The sequence below is a fragment of a genome, unplaced genomic scaffold (genome assembly GCF_019419815.1).
Source record: "Pyrus x bretschneideri cultivar Hongxiangsu unplaced genomic scaffold, Pyrus_bretschneideri_v1 Contig17, whole genome shotgun sequence".
NCBI classification, from domain to species: Eukaryota; Viridiplantae; Streptophyta; class Magnoliopsida; order Rosales; family Rosaceae; genus Pyrus; species Pyrus x bretschneideri.
In genome coordinates, this window is record NW_025999468.1 from 5,281,286 (window position 1) to 5,302,368 (window position 21,083).

At 36.8% G+C, this 21,083-nt stretch overlaps 5 protein-coding genes across 7 annotated transcripts; 3 read left to right on the forward strand and 2 right to left on the reverse strand.

Moving 5' to 3' along the window:
• Positions 1 to 1,908: 1,908 nt before the first annotated feature.
• LOC103967497 (glucuronoxylan 4-O-methyltransferase 3) lies at positions 1,909 to 3,320 on the forward strand. The gene has a single exon (XM_009380750.3). The coding sequence runs from the start codon at positions 2,038 to 2,040 to the stop codon at positions 2,920 to 2,922; it is 885 nt and encodes a 294-aa protein (XP_009379025.2). The 5' UTR covers positions 1,909 to 2,037; the 3' UTR covers positions 2,923 to 3,320.
• A 756-nt stretch (positions 3,321 to 4,076) lies between these two features.
• On the reverse strand, positions 4,077 to 8,660 carry LOC103967505 (pentatricopeptide repeat-containing protein At4g28010). 3 transcript variants are annotated; one of them, XR_007257349.1, is made up of 3 exons: positions 6,271 to 8,659; positions 5,833 to 5,892; positions 4,077 to 4,506 (listed from the first exon to the last, which is right to left on the reverse strand). XR_007257349.1 is itself a non-coding variant. In XM_048581561.1 (2 exons), exon 1 carries the CDS (start codon positions 8,493 to 8,495, stop codon positions 6,294 to 6,296), a length of 2,202 nt encoding a protein of 733 aa, XP_048437518.1. In that variant the 5' UTR covers positions 8,496 to 8,660; the 3' UTR covers positions 4,077 to 4,506; positions 6,271 to 6,293. The 3 variants fall into 3 exon arrangements, 1 of the variants encoding a protein (XP_048437518.1); XR_007257350.1 differs by having other exon boundaries at positions 5,829 to 5,892; XM_048581561.1 differs by lacking the exon at positions 5,833 to 5,892 and having other exon boundaries at positions 6,271 to 8,660.
• Positions 8,661 to 10,389: 1,729 nt separating this feature from the next.
• On the forward strand, positions 10,390 to 13,011 carry LOC103967517. Its single transcript, XM_009380770.3, has 3 exons — positions 10,390 to 10,693; positions 12,247 to 12,361; positions 12,761 to 13,011. Exons 1-3 carry the CDS (start codon positions 10,466 to 10,468, stop codon positions 12,832 to 12,834), a joined length of 417 nt encoding a protein of 138 aa, XP_009379045.2. The 5' UTR covers positions 10,390 to 10,465; the 3' UTR covers positions 12,835 to 13,011.
• A 1,368-nt stretch (positions 13,012 to 14,379) lies between these two features.
• LOC103967526 (GDSL esterase/lipase At1g33811) lies at positions 14,380 to 16,558 on the forward strand. Its single transcript, XM_009380779.3, has 5 exons — positions 14,380 to 14,693; positions 14,833 to 14,957; positions 15,037 to 15,285; positions 15,520 to 15,778; positions 16,059 to 16,558. The coding sequence occupies exons 1-5, from the start codon at positions 14,420 to 14,422 to the stop codon at positions 16,283 to 16,285; spliced, it is 1,134 nt and encodes a 377-aa protein (XP_009379054.2). The 5' UTR covers positions 14,380 to 14,419; the 3' UTR covers positions 16,286 to 16,558.
• A 385-nt stretch (positions 16,559 to 16,943) lies between these two features.
• Positions 16,944 to 18,700, reverse strand: LOC103926836 (GDSL esterase/lipase At1g71691-like). The gene is made up of 4 exons (XM_048581263.1): positions 18,267 to 18,700; positions 17,846 to 18,085; positions 17,368 to 17,617; positions 16,944 to 17,270 (listed from the first exon to the last, which is right to left on the reverse strand). Exons 1-4 carry the CDS (start codon positions 18,459 to 18,461, stop codon positions 17,032 to 17,034), a joined length of 924 nt encoding a protein of 307 aa, XP_048437220.1. The 5' UTR covers positions 18,462 to 18,700; the 3' UTR covers positions 16,944 to 17,031.
• Positions 18,701 to 21,083: the final 2,383 nt, after the last annotated feature.

A 21,083-nucleotide genomic window follows, 5' to 3' on the forward strand; every position in this document is an offset into this window, starting at 1 on the left:
TGGTCAAACTCCACAACAATGATAATAGTGTGGGGGACTTATGTTGAAAAATAGTTGGAGTGGTGATAAAAATAAAACTCGGGAGCTTGTTTGACAGCATTTTAGTTTTTAGTTTTAAATTTTGGATGTTTAAAAATAAAAAATAAAAAATTGTAAACTTATTTAGTATGAGGAGAGCTAGAGCCACAGTAGAAATTAAGCACCGTTGTGGCCCTTCTCATCCGGGTTTGAGCCTTCCCCACCCCTTACCCTTTAGACCTACTTCAGTAAGGCTCAAATTTTATGTTTTAAAGGTACCTCCTGACTTGATCTAACTCTTGGAGTAAATATGAGTTTTAACCTAAAACTTATTTATGGGGCAAATTTAGGTCCGAATTCTTCATGGGCTAGTGGGGCTGACCCACTATATATGTGTATTTTATTAAGTTTTATATTTATAAATTTATTGAATCCAACAACTAAGATTTAATATGATCAAATCTAATGGTAAAAAAAAGATCTAACAGTCCAAATTTTAAATTCAATGGCTAAAGTAATTAATTTTTTTTCATGTGTTTCATATTCTTTCACAGTGTTTCACGAGTTTCATGGTGTCGGTTTAGTGATTTTTCAATATTTATCAAAATCTAAATATTTTTAGGTTAAAATATTCATAAAATTAAATTAGGATAGTCTACCTATTTTTTTCTATTACTTTAAGAAAAAATTATTGTAAATTCATTCTTTAATAATCACGTGCTAAAAATTTAACCCATAAAAGTTACAGGATAAAAACTGTTTTTGGATTAAAACCTATATTTTTTGGGTTTAAAAATGTTAGGTTTTAGAATCTCACTTAATTATTGACAAAAAAAAAAAACTAAAATTTTCAAATTTTGAAAACTAGACAAAATAACTTTCAATTTTTTATTTTTTATTTTTTGTTTTTAATTGAAAATTAAAAACAAGTGAAGTTTTTTTTTAATTTTTTTTAATACATCGATATTTTTTTACACTAAAGAAAGGAAGAGTTCGGCTAAGCAATACAATGGGTAACCTAATTTGTTTTTAGGGACATCTTTGAAGGTACACACTACGTTCCTTTAGAGAAATTTTTAGTTGTGATGGGAATATGGATGGTACACCACGCGTTTTTATGTAAGTGATGAAAAATTTTAATTTAAGTTTTAACCTTTTAACATATATAACACACCATTTATATAAAGACATATGATGTATCACCTCGTATGACGGTCATATTAAAAAATCTCTCGTTCCTTTGGATCTTCTCATATGCATCATTACTTCTGTTGCTGGGCGCAAAGAGACAAGTAATTCTCAAGTACCAGGGTACCACTGTCATTTGAAGATATTTCTTAAAAAAAATTATTCAAATATCATTTAGTTATCTAAATATCTCTATTAATCAATGGAATTTTTTTTGTCAATAAAAAGATGATAAAAGGATAACTTAATATTTTATTGCACAAAAAAAAATGATGGACAATTATATAATTTTACATGTCCAAATTTTACTATTTTTTATTGAAATCTCACGTACATACATGTGATATTAAAATATTTCTAATATTTAAAATAAAAAAAAAAACCTTTCACTTCCCCAATGTTCTCTCTCTCTCCCTCTTATTTTCTAAAAAAATATGTTCATACACAAAAAGTATGTAAGCAAATGCTAGCATTAAACAAAAAAACAATGTAAGTATTGAGTAATATATCAATGATAAAATGTTGATTTATTTGATAAATTTAAATGATAAAACGATATTCAATTTTTTACAAAAATAATTTTTAAATGAAGATCTACAAAGTATTATTCCTAATTTAATGTATACCAACTTTTCTTGTTTTGCTGAAGCATACTTACTTTGCTAACCTTTCCCTGAAAAGCAGAAACAAACAATATAGCCCCCGCCTCCCCCTCTCTTTCTTCCCCAACTTCAGCAACACAACCTCAGACCGCCATATCAATTTTATCTCCTCCAATAACCACCCCCACCCGCCGGCGCCTCCTCCTCCTCCTCTCTCATATCAAGCACCATGAGGTCCAAACTTCAATGTGGCATCAATCTGAAGGTCATCCTCCTCTGCTGCTTCCTCATCTTCCTCCTCACCATCTTCATAACCAGATCAACCTTCTCTTCATCATCACCACCATCTTCATCCACCAATTCCTCGCAATCCCATCTCATCTCAACCTCTGAACCCCAACAACAACAACCGTGCGATCAGCCCTTCATCCCAACATGCACCAAAACCCCACCATCCCTCGCCCACGCCATCATCCACTACGCGACCACAAACGTCACCCCACAACAAACCATCAACGAAGTCTCCGTCTCCGCCGCGGTCCTTTCCCAAAAAGCACCCTGCAACTTTCTAGTCTTCGGCCTCGGCTTCGACAGCCTCATGTGGACGGCTCTCAACCACGGCGGAAGAACCGTCTTCCTCGAAGAAGACAGTTCATGGATCGAGCAGATCAAACAGAAGCTGCCGGGGTTGGAGGCCTACCACGTGACGTACGACACCAAGGTTCACGAAGCGGACAAGCTCATGGAGATGGGAAGGAAGGAAGAGTGCAGGGCTGTCGGGGATCCAAGGCTTTCAAAGTGCGAGTTGGCGCTCAAGAACTTGCCGAGCGATGTGTACGATATAGAGTGGGATTTGATCATGGTGGATGCGCCGACGGGGTACTTCGACGGAGCTCCGGGAAGAATGAGCGCCATATACACGGCGGGGCTGATGGGGAGGAACAGGGAGGATGGGGAAACTCATGTGTTTGTGCATGATGTGGATAGAGTGGTTGAGGACAGCTTCTCCAAGGCATTCCTCTGTGAGGGGTACTTGACGGAGCAGGAGGGCAGGATCAGGCACTTCACTATTCCCAGTCACAGGGCTCGATTAGGTAGACCGTTCTGCCCTTAGATGATGATCTTCTCGAACAAATCTCTCACAAAGTTTTACTAGTGTTCTTCTTTTTAAATATTTTTGTCTTAAATTAATGCAAAACAAAAAGTAGTCCCGACATGCTAGACATGGGAAAGAGATGCTCTCATAAACTCTTCCACTAAAGACATTTAATCAAGTCATCCGAATACTTGAAATTTGATTTAATGGTTAAAAACAGAAGCTTCTTTAAAAGTTATAATAACTTTAGTCGTTAGATTAAATTTCAAGGATTCAGATCACTTGATTAGGTGACCTTAGTAGAATAGATTAGGAGAGGATCTCTTTCCCTAGACATGTGTTCATTTCCTTGGTGTGTATGTGTTTTTTTGGCCTTATGTTTGGGAGATGACTTTTACACATGTTTTATCTTCTTATACACATACTTTTATTTTCATTAAACTGAATAAATAACCAAACGAAAAAAATGATCAAATTAAATAAGAGTGTGTAAGTGACTATAAAAATAAGTACTTATTATTACTATTTTTTGTCTTCGTAACAATTAGGTCTGTATTTTAAGAGACGCGAATTAGTCTATTTGATTGGTGCAGTACTGCTTGCAACCGGAGTTTAAATCCTTCCCTTGTAGATTAAAGTAATTTTATCAAATAGATTGTAATAAAATAAAAAGGATAAAATGTTGCTTTACGTTAGAATGTGAGCGTCAATTTACTACTAAAACTATTCTGTCAGTTAATTTACTTCATGAACTATTTTAAATTGGCCAATTTTGACCCCTATCCTTAAGTTTTTGAATCTCCATCGAGGATGTTAAAAGTAAAGGTAAATATGTCATTTAAAAAGGGGTGTGTCATTAAATAAGGATAAATAAAAAACAAAAGGTTCCAACCAAAATCGGGTGGTGTAAAAATAATATCTGGAAGACTAGAGAGAGAGGGAAATAACGTCGAAGAGAGAAGAGTTTGAGGAATTCTGCGTGCAAAATTTTATATTTCCGCTACATATTTCTTAATTCGCTCAAATGTGTTAGGAAATCCCCTAATTTCTGGCGAGGAACGAATTAAGAAGCAACCTCTTTAACTCAGCAATTCTATGGCCTCAGTGATGAGGCGTCCAGTTTGAAATTACAAAAAAAAAAAAAAAAAAAAAAAAAAAAAAAAACTTTGTAATATGCCTAATTACACCTAAAATAAATGAAAACAAAAAATCGTAACAACAATCAACTCGGTGCAGTTTTCCAATCCAGCAACAACCTGGAGAAGGAAGACACCCTCGATTCTACAGAGACCATGGCCGAAGATCGAGCCCAAAACTACCTTGATCATAGAAGTCAGGATTTTATAAGCCAAAACATATAACCACAAAGAGTTCCGGCGCTCTGGATGCTTAGTATTTACTTCGTAACAAAATTCTGGATTGCGCAACCTGCATGAGCTTCCTCAAACAAATTTCACAACTTCTGTAACGTGAAGGGACAAGGAAGATGACTCCATCGAGATCTCCAGCAATGGCTTGAGTCCCAGATAACACCGTTATCAGAATCTCATCACACCTTGCAGCTTCAGTTTTACCAATGAATTCCATGCTACACGGTTAAAACTGCAGTCATAGGAAATGGAGGGGAATTATATGAAAATGATTACAAAAAAATGGACAGAAAACTCTTAGCACACAGAAACAGAATAGTGAATTCTTGAAGCCATTGTAGTCAATTTGTTCACATGATTTAATTTCGTACCACACCAAAGCTTGAATTCCAACTGAGTTATAAAGAGGAGTACCAGCCGGGGGTAGATAAGAAACAATGATGAAATGTTGGTGACAATATGTGGCTTTTATTCTCGTTAATGAGCATCGAGTATCATAAGCATCAAAAGAAAAAGTCCAAGAGATTTGCAAAATGCAAGCAAGACTTACGTATACTTCAGCAAGGCACTTGGTGAATTATGATGGCTATCAAGGCACTTTATCGCATCCAACACTAATTGAATTATAACTAAATCTGGGTTTACAATAAGAGAACTAAGTGCCATTTTCTCTTTGGTTGATAATATACCACACGGGGCAAATCCTCAAGAATCGTACCGTATGGTTTCACAAAGGGATTTGGACAAACAGAAGGATAAATACCTAATTTCTAATTGGATTGCCCCTCAAACTCATTCGCAAGCAGCATCAATTTGAAATTCACATAATTTCTCTCTCATTTTCTTTTGTCAAGAAATTGGCATAAAGTTTGACTAAGTAGAAAACCTAGGAAAAGCGAAGAAACAAAATGTTCTTCAACTGTGTATACACTACAAATTAAAGAAAACATATTTTTTTTTCCAAGAGTATCTATGCTCCACATCGTGCGAACAATCAGGAAGACGCACAACTGACATGATCATGCAGACATTCCTTTTTGCCAAATGGCAGCAACAACCAAAAAAGTGCAATCAAGTGGCACCAACAACCAAAGTAATCAGAGCATCTCCATTGGGAGAGGTAGAATGATTGAAATGTGTGTTTTATAGCTTTAAAATCGAATTCCAACTCCAGCACACCAGAAATTTGAAATAATAAATTTAAATCTCACCGGAATATGGAAAAAAAATTGTTTGTCTAATGGATTATTAATGCAATATCGGTAGTCTTTACTATTATAAAAGGTCTAGTCCTGTAGGTCTAGTTAGGCTGGATGTATCTTATTTGAAGTATTTCCCTTTAGAAATCTAGGCCCTAACGGGGATTGGAGCGATTCTCACCTAGCTAATAAGGTTTAACTCACACCCTATAAGTTGGGTTTCTTATCTATCAGATTCTGTTTACATCATTAATTAATTAGCTTTACTGTATTTATGTTGTTTAACTATGATAAAGCTAAATTAACAATTCCTGATATTTCAGTTCCAAGAATCGAACGAAATCCTTTTGAATACCTACTTGTAAGATGTGGCAGATCTGCTCGGGATTTCCCAATTCTAGTTTCCCAGCTAACTAATCCTGCACATACATAATCAAAAGAAATCATCAACCAAGGTTCATTATACATCACCTAATTTGAGAATTTTCTCTCTCCAAAACAACATTTAGAGGTTACAAAGATGCATGCTGCCCTAATGCCAAAACCCCGACATTCTTTTTCCTCCTTCTAACCCTACCCGTATCCCTAAATCTACTAGACCGTATCCTTTAAAAATAAAAAAACTAAACCAACGATGAATAAACAAGTATATGTTACTTTGTATAGCATATTACGGACAAGACAGGAGGAGGAAAATCTAGAATGTAATAAAAACAAGATATCCGTAGGCACTGAACCCTAAGTGGCATAAACAGTTCATTCTACAGAACTCGACAACCAAAGACTACAAGACTTACATAAGATAGAACAAGCAGCAGATTTATCCGGGCACTGGATGTCTCTCTTGGGACAATTTAAGTTCTGGATGAGAGTTACTGAGTTTCACCAACAGCTCATTGCAGGTAATGCTTGCTCCTTTTGATGTTTCTTGGGAAAAAGTTGGGAGAATCTTCATCACATCAACATCGTCTGAGATTTCACATAGGCATTCCAAGATGGTAGAAGTTATTTCTGAGTCGAGAACGACACCCTTGTCTGCCATCTGATGAAGCAAATTAATGATTTCTTCTGTTTCACCCTTTAAACAATAGCCCTTTAGTAAAGAATCGAAAACAAAGGCATCAGGTTCAACACCACAATCAATCATCTTCTTGAGAACCATTTTAGCCTCATCCAAAAGCCCAAGTTTCGAGAACCGGCTTACTAATATGGAAAAGGTAAAGGCATCAGGAGTTAAATCCATTTTACACATGTCCTGCAGCAAGCCCTTAGCAGATTCAACATCTCCTGCTTTTAGAGTTCCATCAATTATTGTATTAAATGAGACTAGATTTGGCACACAATTTGAACGCCTCATCTCCTCAAATAGCATCCTAGCTTGCTCCACACTACTCTCCTTGCACAAGGATAGCATCAAAATGTTGTAGTCAATCAAAGTAGGACTAACCCCAGAAGCTCTCATTTGACTAAAGAGTCCTTTTGCAAACCTAAGCAGATGAGTCTTACAAAATCCACTGATCAAGACACCGTAAGTAATTTCATTCGGAACCAATCCCAAGTCAAGTGCACGTCTCCAGAATTTGATGGCCTCACCCACAAATCCTTCCTCTAGACATGCACCTATCAAAGCATTATAAGTAACTAAGTTACCTGCAATGCCCCTTTCAACCATAGTATTATAAATATCCCTAGCTTTATCGAGATTGCCTTCCTTGCAGAGTCCAATAATTAGCATGTTATATGTGATAACATCTGGCTCAAGAAAGTTCTCATCTTTTGATATCATACTGAAAAGTTCCATTGCCTCATCTACCTTCCCGCGACATGAAAGCCCCATCAGTAACACGTTGTATGTAATTACATCAGGCTGTTTACCCTTACCCTTCATCATTTCAAAAATCTTAAAAGCCTCATCCACCAAGCCTTGCTTGCACAGTCCATCAATCATAACATTGTATGTTACAGTGTTAGGCTCTTCACCCCTCGATAGTATTAGACTGAATAGCTCCATGGCTTTTGTAGCCCTTCCACTTTTGAAAAGCCCGTCAATTAAGCCTGTATAAGTAATAACATCAGGGAGAACTCCACACTCTATCATATCATTTAACATCGCGGTGGCTTCTTTCCATTTCCCTATCTTGGAGAGATTATTTATGAAACAACTATATGTAACCACATTCGGAGGAATACCCTTCTTTAACATCTCATCAAAAATTTCTTTGGCTCTATCGAAACCCCCTTTATCACAAAAAGCACTTATAATGGTACTGTACACTACAACATCCGCTTCCAAACCCTTTTGCTTCAATTCCTCCAACAAACCCATCGCCTCATCCACTCGACCATCCTTGCAGAATCCATTGATCAAAGTGCTGTATGTCGTCACATTCGGCTCAGAACCAGACAACTCCATATCAACCAGCAACTCAGTTGCTTCTTTCAAATTTTTCACCCTGCACAATCCGTTTATAAGAATGTTGTAACTAACAATATCCGGGATTACATAATTTCTTCCCGTTACACGAAACAACTCAATCGCCTTGTCAATCTCATCGTTAGCGCACAAACCCTTCAATGTAAGATTCAGAACAAACGCATTTAACTGAAATCCACGCTTTAACAACAATCCCAACACCCCGGCTGCGAATTCAGGGTGATGGGAGTTAACAAAACAAGCTACTAAACAACTCAATGATATAAAACTCGGACGAAGACCAACATTGGTCATCTTACTATAAACAGAAAACGCCAATTCATAATTTTTCGACTTTGTGAGAGTGTGCACGAGCAAATTACAGGCTGCCCCAGAAGGCAAGCGGTTCGTATCGACGGCGCGGAGGAAACCCGAAACCGCCTCGGAAACCTGAGGGTCGGACTTCTCACAGTGAAACCTCAATTGGGTTTCGATATCAGAGGTAGAAGTGATAGATGGGAGTGAAGAGAAGTGCCTTGAGTAAACCCAGAAGCCATGGGAGGGGAAGTTACAGCTAGGGTGCAGTTTAAGAAGTTGCTTTATCATCATTTTGAATATGTAACTCGGAGGATTGGTGACGGTGGTACCTTAACCGACGCCTCCGCCTCCGCCGCCGCCGCCGCCGCCGCACACCAAAGATGTTGTTGATGGAGTTAAAGCAAGCATGCCGAGCTCTTGAGAGAGAGAGAGAGACGCTGAAAAGTTGGACATTTTTTGTCTCTGATTTTTGTTATTGAGTGGAGCAGGGCATGTGAGTTTTTGGGTGGGCTTTCATATAGAACGATTGGGCCTTATTTGGGCTGGGCTTTTGATTCATAGGAGCAGCTGCAGTAGGATTAAACCTTTTTATTGGTGTGATTTTCTCTATCATAACCTTTCCTGTTATCTATCTATCTATATTACCGAGGGATTTTTTCAGTATGACCGTTACACGAGCTAATACATCACGTGTTCTTATATAAATGGTAGGTTATGTGTGTTAAAAGGTTAATAACTTAAAAATGGTAGGTTATGGTGGGTTATCATTCGTGTTCTCGTCACAACTAAAAATTTATCCTATATTACCAAGGGAGAAGCCCTTATGGTTAAATTTTCTTAAAACTCCAAAAATGTCCTTGTTAAAAAAGCCAAAAAATAATAATAATCAATTGTCAAAAGTGAGGGGGTTTTGTAAAACTACACTTTGTATAAATTTAAGAATTTTAGAGAGAAAAGGAAGTGGTATGTTTTTTTTCATCTAAGTTTCAACGTTCGTTTGAAAGTAAGAGATTTTAGGTTCGAATCTCATGGATGATGAATTCGATACCAAATTAGGCTGTTTATTGTGTGACTTAGCCGAACTCTCCCTCCCCATAATGTAGAATATCGATGTACTTAAAAATAAATAAAAATTTCAGCGTTCGCAAACAAAGAGGAACGATTTCATTTGATTAACAATTTCATTAAGTCTTCCTAGATAATTAGACACCAACTTCAAAGCCTCATTGTGCATAGCTCTATAGACCAAAGGATATGAAGATGGTTTTCATCTTCACTACCCAAAAATGGGAATTTTCTCCACCGAAGATAGGAGTTTGGAGACTTGTAGAACCACTTGAGTTGCTGGATCTTGCCATGGCTATTTGGTGTTTGTGTTTAGGTTTTGCTCACTCACTTCTCTCACACGATATGCCGAATTAAAGCGCACGTCACAGTTATTATATATTATTTTTCTTTAACAAAACTGCTATATAGCATAAATTTAACTAAATTTTGTTAAGTTATGCTTAAAGTTGAAGTTAGAGAGTCTCTTGAAGATGACTTTTATGAGTTTAGCTCTTTAAACTAGTGAAAAGAAAAGAAAACTAATGAAAAAAGGTTTGAAAACTTTGAGTTTTAAAGATAAGTACAAAATAAAGGGTAAAGTGGATAGTACCAGATCGACTTTTTAATGTAAAAATGTGATTTTTCGTTAAAATGAACAGTACCAGAAGTTTTTCGTTAAAATTCCCTTTAAAAAATCTCTTGAAGATGATCTTATCTAGACACTTTTAAGCTCTTTAAAGCTTTAAAAGTTTTATGTACAATGTAAGCCACCCGATTATATTATATATCAAACGAAAACTACCTACACAAGCATGAACGTAGCCTTGTTTATAAGTGTTCACGACAGAAAACATTTTTAGAGAAAATAATTTTGGTTTTGAAATCACTTCATGCTTTTAGAGAGTAGTTTTGGGTTTCAAAAGCATCTAGTGCCTCTTTTAAGAAACATTTTGAATACTTTTTTAAAATTTACTTGTATGTTTATTAAGTATTAGTTTAAAAAATACTTTTATTAAAAAATTCGTTTTTAACCATTTTAAAAGTATTTATAACGAGTATAAGGTATTTTTGGTGGTCGAACAGAGAGCACAAGTCCGCCCACACCCAAACGCGACCCCTATCCAAAACACACGCTCCCTCCCCTCTTCCATTAATCAAAGTCTTCTCCTTCCCCTCAGGCTGTCCGCCAAGGCAATACGGAGAGAGTGCCGACCATGTCGAAGACCAAGAAGCAATTGATGTCATCAGCTCCGTGGAGGGTGGAAGAAGAGGCGGAAGTTGAATTCCCCGAAGGGAAGCTAAAAGTGACGAGCCAGCCAGGGTCGACTCCAACCATGCACGTCCCTCGCAAGAAAACCAAGCGCTCTCAAGACCAAGACGATCAAGATTCTCTCACTGAGATTGACCCTGAGCTCCGATACAGCTTCCAGCGCAACTTTCAGGTCCTTTCAAGTTATCCCAATTCGCAATTTCATTTATACTCAAACTATCTGTTAATTTGGTTGGTTTTGTTTATTTAGCTGCTTTGAATTATGGACAGAAACTGTATTTCAATTGAAAATTTGAAAATTGTTTGGGTATTCTGAAATTTTCAATTTTGTAGTAATTTCTGGAACCTTTTAGTTTTCTACTTTTCTGGGTTGTGCGTGATTATTGTGTGCTGCCTATTTTTATTCGAGAGATATTGAGGGGAGCGGTGGCGCAATGGAAATGTTGCTTCTTTGTGATCAAAATGAAACGGGGTTAGAGTCGTGTAAACACCCTCTTCACAAAGCAAGAGTAAGGCTTTGTCCGATAGACGTTCCCCTCACTCTCGCAAAATGGGGAGCCTCCTTGGCTTGGGGTTGCCTTTTTATCGAGTGATATCCTAAATTGGTCTAATTTAAACTACGGGAGGGGCATTCAAACTCGGGTGCACGGGGGATTCACTATTGTAGCGGCTACGCCCAGGTCCGCGCCTGCTGCTTTGTTTGTGCATAAATTTGGTTGTCAGTAGTTTACAATTCAGGACTTGGGTTATTCTATAACCAGCCGTTGTGTTACGATCTTTCTGTACCTAATGCATGAGGATTTGTGCGTATTAGAGTCATAATGCTATTGACAAATTTTGAAGTTGTAAGCTTCAAATGCTTCAGGTATGCAGGAAGTCTGTTAGAAGAATCAAGTCTCGTGTTGCAAATCTTGAAGTGGGCAGGATTGCATATCTTTCCTAGATTAAAGACTTAGCTCATAGCTCATTATTAAAGACTTGGCTCATAGCTCATTAAGTCATTCTGTCATAATAGATATATAGTAATAATAGTAGTGATGTTTTAGCCCAAAAAAATAATATCGGCAGTTTAAGGAACTTTATTTACATATATATATTCACATGAAATGAGTCCTCTTATGTTTGAATTTGTTGGCTCTCATGCTTCAAGGCTGCAACACATGCTTAAGAGTGGGTGGTAGGGACTATTAACCGAAACATGAATACCGAAACCAGATTTCAGTAAACCCTTCTGGTAGTGTTTCAGAAACGTTGTTTTTTTCCCTATTTAATTGCAATTAGTGAAGGAGCACAAGCTCTAGATAAATCTGGAAGCGAGCCATGGCAATAGAATATGAGTAGGATGGTAAAAAACTTGGACTCATTGGAACAAACTTGCTATTAGTCTAGCGGCATTTCTCTCCACTTTGGTAGAAGAGGTCCCCAGTTCAAATTCTCCTTCCCCCACATTAGGCCAAAAAATGACTTTGACAGTGTTTCTCGTCTATTTCAGTGATTTAAAATACAGTCCAAGAAACTGTGGATTCTGTATTGAATTGATGATCTAGCAGCTGCTCAGTTACGTGTTTTAGATTATCTGCCCTTACATCAATATTTTCTTGGTTCTCCATGTTGGATCTCTTAGACATAATTTCCATGGTTCCATCTCATTTTACTTTATATCTTATTAGTTTGCTTATGAATCTGTTCTTTGACAAGTTTAAGCATGACAAACTCGGTTTGCAGTTCCTTCAACGGGTGTTTAGCATTGACACTGTCGTGAAACCTCTTCCGCCTGCCATGGCATACAATGTCTCCCGCAACTTGAACTTCTTCACTCGTATCTTCACACAGTTCTTTGGTACGTATATCTGCTTCACCGTGTGGATCCCAAGTTGATGAAGCATTAAGCATAGATAACAAAAAGTTCGACTCATAATTTGGTTCAGAAGTGGCAATGAGGTGGCAATGCTGTAGCTATGCTTATATACTACTAGTACTAGAAGGGTGATATGTAGAGTTAAACTGTTTATATCTTATTAAACTAAGTGAGAGTAGTTTTCTTTCATTGTGGTTCAGTTTCATTATAATACGGGAGGGTAAACTTTCGTGCTCATGATTGGCGAACAATACTTCTGACCCAAATTATGAGTCACATTACGCCTGATTCTTTGCTCGGAAGCCGGTTAATTGAAAACTTGTGCATACGATAAAACTTTGGCATTGTAACATCCAGTTAATTTGGTTTCTTTTATTGCAGATCCTGAAGGTATTGCAAATGCGCAAAAGTCACTTGGGCTAGGACAGGAAGAAAAAGTTCGTAAAGTTCGTTGATGCATGCCGAGGAATCTGGAGTTGAGCTATAACATTTTGTAATCTAGTTTTGAATCTGTTTAATTTGATCTCACAATTTAAATGGCAGCAGTTTGGTTAAAAAAAGGGCAACACTAATGGTATGAATTTCCTTGTAGTATCGATGATATCCTTCTTATAAGAGTCTCTTGTATACAATTATGTATGTGGGATAATGTTTTATGTTAAATAGTCTGGTAACACAAGAATCTTGAACTCGTTAATTTTTAAAGCCCTTTAAGATAAGTTGGGTGCCAGGACAATCGTTAGAATAATAGGTTTGACATAAACACAACAAACACGACCCGTTTGCCAACCTAGCCACTCATCTCATGTCTCCAATTGATCATCTGCTTTTTACAAGTAAATTTCAAGCAAAAAAAGGGCCCGACATTGTAGTACAGCGACAAGGCATTTTAGTTTTTGATGCACAGTATCCTTTTGTATATATAAGGAGTCACACTACTCATGCAATATCCTTTTGTTGGGTTCCATTTAAAGTACAAGTGTTGCTTCATATATACAACTTGATATCACATTGGAGAATCTGTCGTTTGTTAAAGATGATTGGAGCGACTTTGAAACATCGTTCAATGGTCCAAATCGTCTATATTCTTATTTAAAGATCATCATAATAAGTTATATTAACATAACATATAATTGGTTTAACCAATTGATTATCATTACAATCATTCAACATTAAGGGAATTAATTACCATGTTAGGTAGAGATTCAATCATCTTTTATTTTGGTAGTGAGTAGTTTTTTAACAGTCGAGAATAAACTACCAAATACCACCGAAGTTCCTCATCCCCACCATCCGAACTATTTTTCATGGAGATTAAAAGACAACTTAATACCCCCTTCCCATTAGATTTGAGAGTTCGTTAAGTGGTATCATGTGAGCTACACGTGACACATTTTTAAGGACAAACTTGTCTTTCTATCTCACCACGTCCATGAATTTAGGCACTAATATATTTGGAACTCTCATCTTGTTCCACACCGTCAACTTGTGCTTCAAAAAGTTCTTCATCATCCAGAACAATTACATTTACACCACTTAACAAAAATTCATATGAAATTCTCTAAAATCTAACGGGAGAAAAGTATTTGTTTGTCGTGTAAAAATAGTTCGAAAAAATAATCAACAGTCTTGTATATTGTCAATATTGTTGGTACATCTAAATAACATCACTCTTTATGGCCATAGGTCAAATTCAAGAATAAAAATCGAACAAGATGAAGTTGCCACGATGGATTGTTAGCAAGCAACCGATCGGTCACGAGATACTAGTGACCATGATCATGATCATCACCGCTGATTCAGAGTTAAAAATAGAAGCATAAACATGACCCCAACTAAAAGTTGATCCTTCCTTACTTGTTCCAGCTCGAAGTTGCTCACTCTCACAACCACGAACCGTATATTGCATGAATTGCATAATAGCCAAACCAAAAAGTCAAAAGTCCCCCCAAAAAATGACTCTCTATATATACAAAACTGCATGCACCAATTGTATAATTAGTATCTCAGAAGTTAGGGTTCCAACTGATATATCAAAACATGAGCAGGGCTAGAAAATTCTGCGACTTGGGTTTGTTTGCAATAGTTATAGTAGTTGTGTGGCTGCAGGGCTTGAGTGGCAGAGTTTGGTCGCAGCCGCAGTCGACAGCCCAAGTGCCTGGTTTCTTCATTTTTGGTGACTCGTTGGTTGACAATGGGAACAACAATGAGATAATAACACTTTCTAGGGCAAATTATAGACCTTATGGCATCGACTTCCCTCTTGGTGTCACTGGCCGCTTCACCAATGGTAGAACCTATGTTGATGTCCTAGGTAATATACATACATACATACATATATATATATATTCATTCGTATATAACAAACTACTATACGTACGTACTTCGTTTAGTTTACATCAAACTATAAGCTAATGTATGTTTATATATTCCGGTGGCAATTGCACTTGCAGCTCAGCTTCTTGGATTTCCAACTTATATTCCGCCCTATTCAAGAACACGCGGAGCTGCACTGCTGAGGGGAGCCAATTTTGCATCCGGTGCAGCTGGTATCCGAGATGAAACGGGAGACAATCTAGTAAGAACACTTTTTTACTAACCTTACAAATTGTCAAACGCAAAATTATGAATGATAAACTGAGAGAGAGATTTTGCAGGGTGCTCACATGTCCATGAACCAACAAGTTGCAAACTTTGGGAATGCAGTGCTAGAAATGAGAAGACTCTTTAGAGGAGATGCCATTGCACTCAACACCTATCTTAGCAGATGCATCTTCTATTCTGGGATGGGAAGTAATGACTATCTTAACAACTATTTTATGCCCAGCTTCTATACATCTAGCTCCAATTACACCACGCAAGCGTATGCTGCTGTACTCCTTCAGGACTACTCGCGCCAACTCACGGTAATTAACCTGGTGGATCCGTTTTCTATCTACAGTGTTCCTATAGCTTCCTACATAATTGTCCTACATTTTAACTTGGACACCAAGAAAGAGAGTAGCATTTAACTAATGCGCCTAAACCCTAATCACAAACTGATATGATAAAACTTAATTTCAATGACCTACGTTTACGTAGAAAACAAGTTTAATACTAAACTTATAAACTATTGTTGTTATGTATTCTTTTGGTTACAGCAATTATATTCACTGGGAGCTCGGAAGGTGATTGTAACTGCTGTTGGCCAAATCGGTTGCATACCATATCAACTAGCAAGGTTCAATAGCAACAGCAGCCGCTGCAATGAAAACATCAACAAGGCTATCCTTATTTTCAACTCAGGCCTCAAAAAACTGGTTGACAACTTCAATGGTGGTCAATTGCGTGGGGCCAAATTTGTCTACCTCGATGCTTATCAAAGCACCTTTGATCTGTTTCAAAATGCCACTGCTACTGGTAATATCTTCTCTACTATAAAATCCCATCTCTTTCGCTTCACACCATATCAAAAATTTATGCTGCATGTGTCAAGATTTCAAAGTCTGGCCAACTGACCACTACTAACACACCAGTATTGCCCCAACTTAATCACATGCACAACCCGATAGTGTTAGTTTTTACGAAAAAAGGTTTTCGTGTATTAGTAGCGGAACCATTCATTCATAAGCAGTAATGTATTCGGTCAAATTGCCTATGTGGAGATTAACGCTGCTGCAATTTTTAAACAATGGTGCAGGGTTTGAAGTGATGGATAAGGGTTGTTGTGGAGTAGGAAAGAACAATGGGCAGATAACTTGTCTACCTCTTCAGCAAGCTTGTACGGATCGCACAAAGTACTTGTTTTGGGATGCCTTCCATCCAACAGAGGTAGCAAACATTTTGCTGGGCAAGGCATCATTCAGTGGTTCCAATCAACAATCATATGCTTACCCAATCAATATTCAACAACTGGCAATGCTTTGAAAGCCAAGCCAATATAAGGCTTTTGGAACTTCATCCATGCAACAACCACATCACTGATTAATTTCATGAATTATCAATTTCTTTGATGCTTTCCAGCTGATTGCTAATTAAATAATGTGAAAGTGTTGTCAATTCATGTGGCTATATCACCATTAGCGGAAATATATAATTGAATTATCTTCTGAAGCTAGGAAGGATTCCTTGAATTATCTTTTACAACTTCGATATATTCAATAAATGTAGTCTAGAAGATTAACTATGTTCATGTTCAATCAAATTAATAATTAGTGTAGCCCTCTTGCTAAAGTTGGTGCGGAACTCTTTACAAATCATCGTTGTCAATTGTTAATGTCTAAGTGCAATAACAATCGGATTCATAATTTTTATTTTTCTCGTTGAAAATCGTGCTTTAAGTGCTTTTTAACAATGAGGAGAATTTTGAGAAGGTTATTTGTTAAAACCTGAAATTATATTTGTTAGACTAACCCTAGGGCCCATTGACTATTTTATTGATCTCAAAAGGACATGGTAAGAAATCTAACAAATCTCCATGAAAGGTGAAACAAAAAATGAAAAACAAAAAAAAAGGATAAATGTATAATAAATGAGAGGAGAAGGATAATCTACCACTACTAGCCAGTTCCAAAACAACTACCTAACGTTTTAAACCAATAGTGGTATTAGAAGTACATGCATCAACTCTTTGACGTGTAACATTTTTCTGTAAACTTAAACGACCACATTTTCTACTGGTTCCTTTCGATGTCAAGAGTGGCAAGCTGCTGTATGTTCATGGGATAAACCTCCGTACGGTCCCCGGTGAAAGCTTTCCTCCCAATTATGATGTTCACTGCTGCGGTCGGGTGGAATGCATCCCAGAAGATATATTGGTCTCGATTTCGGCATGATGTTTGGAGAGGAAGAAATGTAACTTGGCCTCTGTTACGCCCAAGACCGCAGCATCCACGGTTTGCAACAATGAATCCTCCAAACAAAATTTCACAAAATATTGTAATCGCTAATATAATTGAACTTCAATTTCAGTAAGGAATGACCCGAAGGTAAATAGTAGCAAGGCATACCATATGTTCTAGGATCGAGAAGCATGTCTTCGAACATACGAGCAATGTCAATGTAAATGAACTTCGAACCAGGTAAGTTGGTATTTTGATTGTTGATCATTGTCTTCACATTAGCATTAAAAGGTAGAACAAGGCAATTAACTTCGTCTGAGCAGGTTCCACTTGGATTTCGGGCTAAAATACTTGGAATGCAACCCAGTCTCCCTAATCCAGCAATAACAAATTTTCGGGCACCCAGATTGTAAAGTCTCTCTAACGTATCACATATATTAGTAGGATGCTTAGGTAATTGTAGGAGAAGTTTATGCATGTGATGTTAATAAAGTTAGAGTATCCAACGCAAAACCAATTTACAGTAGGCGGAGTGCCCCTAACTTGTACCAGCTATATATGATTGATAACGCTTCAAATACGCAATGTAAGTTTGTCATACAATCTAACCATATGGAGGTTCTAGTTTAGGAGGTGAAGTTCTTACAGTGAGCTGCCGTGTATATTCTTGAGCCAAGAGATCAGCATATTGTTGGGCATTGTAATGATTCATAGTTGGATAGTTGGGCATAAGGTAATTATTTAGGTAGTCATTGCTGCCCATTCCGACGAAGAAGATGCACTTGGCAATCGATCGAGCAGCATCATCGGCACCAAGATTGTCTGTTATCTGATCAAGTGTATTCTGAAAGTTCCTTATTTGTTGACCAAAAGGTATTCTTCCCACCCGCAGAAAACAATTGTGACAAAATAATTCAAGTCCTTTAGCTACAAATTTAAGATTTTCTGTGAAACAATTGCATGCAAATTTATGGTTCTGCTAAATCCATGCAAAGTTTAAGATAAATAAATAAATATTGAGTTAGGTAATTAATAAACTATGAAGCATGAAATGGTTAATTAATTACAAAGTTTCTGCCAGTGGCATCAAAGATTCCAGCAGCTGCAGATGCATAGTTGACTCCATGAAGCATTTGATCTCCAGAAGCTTCAGAGTGAGCAGGAATCAAGGGAAGTACTAGCAGGTCAGCTGCAGGAGGAACAAATTTTTTTTTTTTTTTAAATGATAGAAAAATGACAATAATGTTTAAGTTGTTTTTCATATAATGGAAATACTGCCTGGTTTATGCCCTAATGAGGAATGTAAGGAAGTTTCAAACTCAGAAAGTATGGATATATAAAAACATACCACCTTGTCCATTAGGATATTGGATCACATACATGGGACGATTCATGTTATTTCTCATAATATACATAAATTATAAGCTTGGCTCTCTTATCATTTTAATTTATGTGTAATTAACGAGTAGATTACTAAATTATTTCAGAGATTAAGAACATAGAGCAACCCAATTGGTCAATTCTATATTAGTAAATATTTACACATAACAAACTTATGCAAAAAATAGAGCTTTGTACCAACCCAATTGGTCTATTTTAAGTAAATCAAGTAAACTCTACCTTAAATAAAATAAAAGCAAAAAATAAATACACTTTTTGACTGAAATATATGTCAATCTTAATATGCTGAACTGATCATAGCAAAACATAACATTAAGAGAGAGAGAGAGAGATCTATTTCATCAACCATGGTGTAACCATTGGAAAAACGACCAGTAGGACCGCCATTGAAATCAATGCCATAAGGGAAATAGTTGGCCTTGGCAAATGACGGAAGGTCGTTGTTATTGCCATTTTCAGTGAGTCTCCAAATACAAACATGGCTGGCACTGTTTCTGACGAGGATCTCCTCCGACCGCCACCGTCAGCTGCTGATGGTGATGGTGATGATGAGTTCACGTCTTGGCACCAAGCTACTTAGAAGGTGTCTAGCCATCAATGACTGAATATTGATGTTGAGATGGTAATGTAGGGAACACAGAGAGATCTCGAGAGATGATTGTGGTGTTGAATTTGCAAGAGGAGATAGCATGCAGTGATGATTTAATAGGCATGGCACGTCTGCAGTGATTAAATACAAATTTACTCTCCCAAGCATCCTTCTCATTTTCCAAATTTAATATCCTAACCCTGTTCTAAATTCTTGAAAATTTTCTACCTCTCTCTCTCACATAATTTGAGAGAAATGCTAACGAGACTCTCTCAAAGTGGGATTTTTTATGGGCTCTTTGTCACCTCACAATGTAACGTTAATTCTCGTGCTAACATTATAAAACATTGCACCAAAACTATGAGACAGCAAAGAGTTATAAAGAGTCCCACTTTTGAGAAATTTTCATTAACATTTCTCATAATTTGATAGCCATTTCTATGCAACGAATTAATATCCAAGCCTAATTAGGTGGTGCACAAATTTTTTTATTTAATTTTATTTTTTTAACAAGCGATATTATCTACACTGAATGAGAGAGGGTGAGTTTCGCCTCACAATAGATTAGCAATAATTTGGTTCAAATTCGCATTTGACGAAAATCAAACATAAGACATTTCACTTACAAGTAAAGACGAATACCACTAGATCGTAAGACTAAGTGACAGGTGGTGCACAAATTAACACGTAAATAATTGGCTAAGTTAAGGTAGTAGTTTGGGCGTTATTTTTTTGTTACTATTCTGATATATATCTTGTACTCACCGGATTGATATTTGATAACATGTTAACAACTTTTTAACTAATTAAGCTTAAGGATTTGAGCTTGCCATCGTTACGATGATATCTCCGTCTTATAAATTGGTAGGTTAGATATTAATTATGTATTGTAGTGCACGTAAGTTCTTGCTTAAGTTCAAGACAGCACGAATTCTCTTTGTACAGCAAATTACGTTCATTGCGTTCGATTAGAGTATTTTACTTTGAAGACGTAAAACTGAGGATGCAAATGACAAGGAATCGTTATTGGCAATCCGAAATAAAAATAAACTTATGAGGAACGCAAAATGAGATTTTTAGAATGCCAATAACAGTTCTTGATTCTAAAATATTTTCATATTAAAGTTTAAAATCTCCCACTAACACGTCAAATCTTTCGAAATGAAAAATGTTAGGGATGCCTATATTTGTATCATATTAGTGTACTGATATGCCAAGTGATGTGTATTATCCTTCGTCAACTAATAAATTTATCTGTTTGAAAGTTAATATTATAAATCATTTGTCACTTTAGATGATATACTAATATAATACCATCGTATTATGTGATCTCCCTAGCATTACTCTTCAATGTAAAACTATTTTTCTAAACTGAGCTAGTGCACTAGCACTTGCGGAATGCAAGACTCCTAAAACCTAGCGCACAAAGCAAAGGACCAACCAAGACGTACGCAGTCACACAAGAAATACAACGATCCTCGCTGGATCCTCCAATCACCTGATTGTGTGGTAAAAAAATTATTGTAAATTTTTTTATTTAAAATTGAATATAAACAGTACTTAACAAAAATTGACCGCATAATGTACGATGAACGGATGTGATTGGAGGATTCCCAAGATCCTCACAAAGAGGATCTGGCAAGAATCCTCTCTCCTTATTTTACTTTATTTTTCAAAGAAACTTGGAATTAAGTTGGATTTTTTTTTGGAGTGCTCTAGGGTATCCGATATTCTGAGTGTTTCAACCGCACTAGATTAAATAGTTTCACAACTAAGCTCTGTGTGTGAGTCTTAAAAGGGAGAGGAAAGGAGAGCTGATCGATTGGTGGTGTTGAAAGCGGATTCAGAGGTTGGCAGGTTCCCATGCAACTCCTAACTCCAAGTTTGTTGTGGG